Source organism: Pyxicephalus adspersus, chromosome 11 (assembly GCF_032062135.1).
Source record: "Pyxicephalus adspersus chromosome 11, UCB_Pads_2.0, whole genome shotgun sequence".
Lineage (NCBI taxonomy): Eukaryota > Metazoa > Chordata > Amphibia > Anura > Pyxicephalidae > Pyxicephalus > Pyxicephalus adspersus.
In genome coordinates, this window is record NC_092868.1 from 57,558,486 (window position 1) to 57,565,420 (window position 6,935).

Here is a 6,935-nt window from a genome sequence, read left to right on the forward strand (position 1 = left end):
GTGTCCTCTATATGGGGGATATAGATGGTACGTGTCCTCTATATGGGGGGATATAGATGGTGTGTGTCCTCTATATGGGGGGTTATAAACGGTGCATAGTTATTTCATTGATTACTGGTTTTAAGGAAACTCTCCCTTCTGAGGAGTGCAAAGCGGTGTAAGAGGAACAATCAGGAAAAAAAGACATTTATGATCAATGGTTCTACAGACTACAGAAAATATTGACAACTGCATGACCACCTTAAGACTAAGGCTGTATACACACGTCCATGAATGACAGACGGTACACATGTAGATTCCCGTCCTATATCAGCCCTGAGGCGATTACATATGAAAATCAATATTTTTAATTTCCTCTTCCTTATTTGTCTACAGGATAGGGAGTGAAGGAAAATTAGGGCTGTCATTTGTACACTGAAATATCTTGCAAAATTCAACTTCTTGGATAAATGATGTTTTAGGGCTGTGAAGAAAGAAAATGAAATCCAATATAATAATTTAACTGAAATGAAAGCAGATATCAGAACAATACTTTGTCTTACTCCTTCCACCTGCACCATCCAGTTCTATTGCCAAGCACCCAAAAATCACCCAACTTGTCATGCAGCTGGGAAATCTCCTTATTGGGGCGCACACATTGCAAAAAAATGTTTTAAACATTACCTGTTCACCCAATATAATAAAAATGTCTTTAGATATCTTTTCTATGTATGTATGGAGGGTTTCCTTTATAATGGACAGTCTCATTATCAGAGACCCCTTTCAAATGGAAATTGCAGTAACTAATCCTCACCGAGTACAACGTTGTGTTTGATTGGAACAGCATGTCGCAGGACGGTGCCAGACACACAATCCCTGCTTTCAGATGGTTGTGATAATTAATAAGAGAAGAAGAAAGCCTCTAACATGTCCCAGTCGTTGTTCTCTTAGCAGGAGATGAGTTTGGCTCCCTGCAATTCGAGATCTTTCCAAGAATTTCTTTTGGATCCATTTATGAATGTTTTTATTGTGGTTTTTCCTTGAAATATGGCAGAACTTGAGCGTATGCAAGTTCAGTCTTCCAGGAATGGGAAAGACACATTTTCCAGTATCTGTGCAAGGAAATAATGGGGCTCTCCAGAGCTGGGGACATAATTGCCGCGGGCCCAAATTTAGAGTCCAATAAAAGGTCCAAAGGGACTTTTGTAAGGAGGACCCAGAGGGGAGGATTCCATAACACAATAGAACAATGCTTTTTATTCATGGACCAGGCAGTCCTGTTCATGATCTGATGTTTCGTAAGGTTGCTGTCCAATGGCAACATTGGCTTATGGTTTATTTAAAGCAGCAGACAAAAGGCATTTCTGTTTGCATTAGTTGTGCTTCCTGTTTTCCAGCCCTGAATCATCTTTACAGAAGGGACAGACATCAGATTTCTATCACTGGAAACAATCTTTTGTGATCATTCCCAGTGACGAATAATGGAACGAGCGCTGTACACTCTATTCTATGGAGAGGGGGCAGATGGGCAAGTGGCACCCTACTTTTATATACACGGGCCGTACAGTCCTCCTTGTTGGTCATTCATTGATCCGACTGGACAGATTTGATATATAAAATTGGGAGACCTCTGTATACATGACCGCTCGTCTTCCCCGACAATAATCTGGCATGAGTACATAGCTTAAGTTACAATGAAAGCAAAATGCGTTAGTGATTTGGAATGCACACTACATGGGGAAAGGGGGTCTCCCTAATAATGTGACTGAAAGATAAAAGAAGCCAGTAATATGTTCAATCTAAAAACAACAATCCACGTTTTGAGCTAGATTTATGTACCAGCTTGTTGCGTTGCACAACGCGTTTTGCTGCCAGATAATACTTATTGCAGCATTTATATGCACAATACCAAACAATTTCCTTTTCCTGACACCATGAGAGTTGTTGCAGACACATCCCCTGGTGTCAGGAAAAGGAAATTGTAGTGAGAAGCATTATTATATTTTCTGCAGAATGTACGAAGGTGATTGCTCCAGCAGCTTGGTACATTAGGGTGCTCCGTTCTCTGTACAGGGTTACACCCTAAAAGGGGACACTTGGAAAGGTGAGCTGTGGGGGAAACAATTGATGTAAGCTCTTCGGGGCAGGGTCCTCTCCTCCTTCTGTGTCACTGTCTGTATTTGTCTGTCATTTGCAACCCTTATTTATTGTACAGCGCTGCTTGATATGTTGGCACTATAAAAATCCTATCATTTATAAATGAGAGAAGGACAATGTTTCAATATTGTGATACAAGTTAAATGTCAGTACATGGCAGTACATGGATTGTCTTTTGTATACAGTTTCACTTTGATGTCTACAAGTCCCTGAGGAAGCCATATAAGGCGAAGCGCGTCGGGAATGATATCTACTTGCCTTTCCTATTCAGCTCATGTGCACTTAGGAATCAATGTCTAGCATCTACACTTTACTCCACTGAAAATCAAGTGGCATCATTTTGTTTATTTATGTAAATTTGATACGTGTACTATTGTGAATTGTAACATTGTACATGCTATATCCATACGGATTATTACATTGCTGCTTTCATAAATTCCCTGTCTTTGTCCTTCATTTATAAATTTTTACTGTACTGTCACCAGGGAATGCAGTAAACCACAGCTGAGAGGAGAGGAATTGGTGTTATTTACAACTTACACTATATAAATCCTGTTTATAAATAATGATTTGTAAGGTTTGGAATTGTTGAATTTGAAAACTGAAATCTTTCCATCTTGCTGAATATTGCAATAACAAACCCCAAACATAGGAAGGGGGGTGTCAGTGTAATAAGAACTATTACGTTATTTGGGCTCATATTGTTTCGATTCTTGGAGAAGCAATACAGACATCTTTATTCTGCACAAGAGTGAAATATTTTTGAATTTCATCCTGGAGTGCGGTTATCACGTCTTCAGTTGAATATTTTTGGTTTTCTGCACAGTAGTAGAGCTTGCCCTCTGCATGTGGAACGGAACAAATGCTTAAGCTAGACAGAAGGAGAAGTTTTGATGCAGTTTTTGCTTCCTGGGGTCCGTGTATTGCCATGTAATGCCATCCTGGTGCCATGCAGCGTGCTTTACAAAAATGCAGCATGTGCCAGGATTGTGTTGTGCAACTCATTTCTATAACAAGAATGAGCCCCATTTTGGAGAGGTGTAGGCCATGCTTACTGTATTCTGCACATTGTCTTCTCTGCTGGACTGTTTGGCTTCTGAATGTTGAAATATCCGGGCTGTGCGGCTCACCACCCTCCCTGATTTGTGGTTTTGTGGGTATGGGAGGAAAGGAGCCGGGACTCCACTGTAATTCACATCCAGCATGATATACAGGCCTCTCATCACGCAATATCTCTCCCCTACATGCAACCCATGACTGCCATGATGATAGGTTTAGTGTATGTGGCTGGCTGCCATTGCTTTTAATGCACTCAATACGGGGTGAGCCTTTTATTTATTTATTCGATGGGGGGGGGGTTTGGCACATTGTAATGGGGACGGGATATGACTTGTGCACAGATGTTCAGCAGATCCATAGATGGCTGGCCAAGCATGCACGGCACTGCATATATAATATACTGTAATATTGCATAAAATAATGGAAAGAGTTTAAAATTCAGATTTCGTTGTGTCATTTTTGTTCATAAGTTATCAGAATTTTAGAATTTCAATTTTTGTAAATGCAAAGGTAAAATTTGTGGTTTTTTTGGTGTTGGAAAATTAGTGGAGGGTGCAAAGCTTTCTGCGTTCTTGCTCTGGTGACAACTGTAAAATTTTATATATCCCATCACGTCCTGTCCTGGTAACAAATAGAAAGGTGACCCCCCCCAGCAGAGACATATAACAATAGAAAAGAAAGGCAAAGCTCCCAATGCTTCCTAAACTATCCAAAAAATCAGCTTCAGATACACAGTCATCCACTAGAAGCTTTTTTTTTTTTTTTTATAAAACTCAAATTAATGAAAACAAGTAAACCTAATGATATTCTATTAGAAAAAGGGATTCGTGATCAATATTTAATTGGTATATTGATTGGACATCAGGAGTGCTAACACCCCAATCTAACCACTGGCCAATGGGGCGCGGAAAGTAAACATCGAGGCGTGCTCCAATTGGATGGCCAGGAATGATCCCTAACAACTGCTAGCCAATAGAAACAATTCCAGACATTTACAGCAAAATAACAGCTCTGCTGGTTGTTTGTGTAAATATCAGGGGAGCTACTATTGGTAGTTGTTGCAGAATCCAGACTGAATGTCTGCCCTGCAGTAATCCAGAGGATGAATCGATATCAGGGAGATCACTGACAGATATCTTTTCTGGGAACATGCAACTGACACGTAACAGTACAAACAAAATGATTTGTGTTTTTGTAGTTATCTGGGTCAAAGTTTTTGTTTTCAGAGAAGAATTTGATCAATAAAGAAGCAGGAAGTGTAAGAAAATATTTCAGCAATATTCACATGAACATTACAAAAGCAAAAAAATATATATTTGTTATTTGTTATGTGACACTTCTTCTTTTATTTACCAGGGAAGTTTTGTGACACCACTGATATTCTTATCGTCCTGTATGGTGAAATAGTAAAATGCGATAACAACAAGGTGCAGTACCAGAGGAGATACAGAGCTTTCAAACCTTATACACCGGGGCTCACCATGGGGGAAATTGGAAAGGCAGAGAGCAATTTGCAAATGTAGTCCTCAATAATAGAGCTTTCATTAGAGAAAACAGTAGTTTCATCCAGCAGAGCAGAGTATTTCAGGAGAGGAGAGTTATAGAGGAAGGAGCAGAGTCCTCCAGCAGAGTATTTCAGGAGAGGAGAGTTATAGAGGAAAATTCCTCTGGAATGGGGAGATGTACAAAACCAAAAATGTAGGTGCAAGTGGGGGACACCTGTGACTAACACCCCCTAAAATTTAATTGTTAGGCTATCATCAGAACATAAAGAACTCTGCCCATCAAAAAAAATCTACCGTTACGTTAGAAGCCTCCAGCTAATGTAACAGGATGATACGTTGGAAGCTGGAGGCTTCTAGGGGCATAGTTCGGTGTTTAATTTATTTCAAAGTAGGCCTACACAAGCACACTTGTTGTAACAGGTAAAATTAAAAAAATAATAAAACTTTTAAAAGTTTATAAACTGTGTTATGTTTTTCGGCTCCGGGCTATTTTTTTTTAGTGGAAGAGGAGGCAAAATGGCTCTTTTGATAATAAAGCTTGCTGACCCCTGACCTAACTGCATGTTTTTGGAATGTGGGAAGAAACCAGAGTACCCAGAAGAAACCTAAGTAAACACGGGGAGAACCTGCAAACTCCATGCAGATAGTGTCCTGGTCGAGATTCAAACTTGGAACCTACCGCTGCAAAGGCCAGAGTGCTAACCACTGAGCCACCATGCTGCCCACCATAAACAGTGCTCATAAAGAGAACCTGTCACTTATTGTTTTGTACTTAACATCACCTGGATATAATGGCATATATGTATAGCTGTGTATGTGCATTATGTGCTATACATATACATTGAGTCTTCTACACAGGTGATGTTAATTTAACTTACAGATCTGATTTCTTAAGACCGGAGAGTATAGACTTCAATTGGAGAACCTGGGTGATCCAGCAAACCTGGAATGGGATCATTTGCTATTAGTTGGCAAATTTTTAATCCTGGACCAGGTCCATTTCCAGTTTGCTTGATCTCCCATGAAAGTTTATCTTCCCCAGACTTGGAGATGATCGCATAGGCGTAGATATATAAAGCAGCTGATCAAACATTTACTAAAACAAATCTTCACTGTAAGGTCTGTGAAAATGTGGAATCGGCTCCCTCAGGAAGTAATTTCAGCAACTTCTATAGATTGCTTTAAGAAAAAGCTGGATGATTTCTAGAAGCACAGAATATAACTGGGGATTAAGGATTTAAATGAAAGATAACAGAGACTGCTGATCCCGGGAACATCTGATTGTCTCATGGAATTTGGAAGGAATTTTTTCCCCTGTTGAAGCAAATTGTACCGGGGGTTATTTTGCCTTCCTTGGGACTATATAGGGTTTTATATCTGGGATATCTCTATTTCCCTAGTGGTTGAACTTGATGGACTTAAGTCTTTTTTCAACCTAACCTACTATGTAACTTTGAAATTCTCTGGAGGAGAATCTTCCAGGTCAAGGGGCCTAATTTATTAAAGCTCTCCAAGACTCGAGAGGATACACTTTCATCAGTGAATCTGGATGATCCAAAAAAAAAAATGGAATGTATTTGGTCCAGGATTGAAAACATTTGCTAACAAACAGCAAATTAAATTAGGAAATATATTCCAGGTTTGCTGGATCACCCAGCTTCACTGATGAAAGTGTATCCTCTCCAGTCTTGGGGAGCTTTATTAAATCAGGCCCAATGATGGGAGAATCTAAGTGAGTCATCACCAGATTGCATTCACACAGGAAGTGGCAACAGAACATCAGGAGCAACAAAAGAGGAAAAAATAGAAATCAGGTATTTTATTTAAAAACAATGACCATGTCATGATTCACTTTAGTAACATAAATGTTATTCATATAAAGTTTAAAAATAAGAATACAGAGAGGTATTTACCATAGGGGGAACTGTCAATGTTGTCATAGAGCCGACTGTAGCCCCGAACTTCAGCAAAAAACAGGGCGACTGTGGGGACACTCATCCAAGGCATGGACTTTAGGGAGAAGATGATCTCTCGGCGGACTTGGTTCTACAAACAAAATAATAACACTGATGACCCCACAATGATAGGAAAACACAACATATTCTTCGCTCCTCCGATGACTTACTAACGACTTCCTCACTCATAACCTCCTCACAGGCACGGTTCCAAGACTTTTCTAGAGCTGCCCCCATTCTCTGGAATGGTCTTCCTCGCCCTATTCGGCTTGCTCCTACT

The 6,935-nt window shown here is 39.9% G+C and overlaps 1 protein-coding gene across 1 annotated transcript in view; it reads right to left on the reverse strand.

Annotated features, from left to right (window-relative positions):
- Positions 1-6,613: 6,613 nt before the first annotated feature.
- The window catches only part of SC5D (sterol-C5-desaturase), a gene marked incomplete at its 3' end in the record, with an annotated part of 4,921 nt that continues 4,599 nt past the window's right edge, over positions 6,614-6,935 (reverse strand). The window contains 1 exon segment of the mRNA XM_072426171.1: positions 6,614-6,746. Within this exon segment, the coding sequence (XP_072282272.1) occupies positions 6,614-6,746 (133 nt within the window).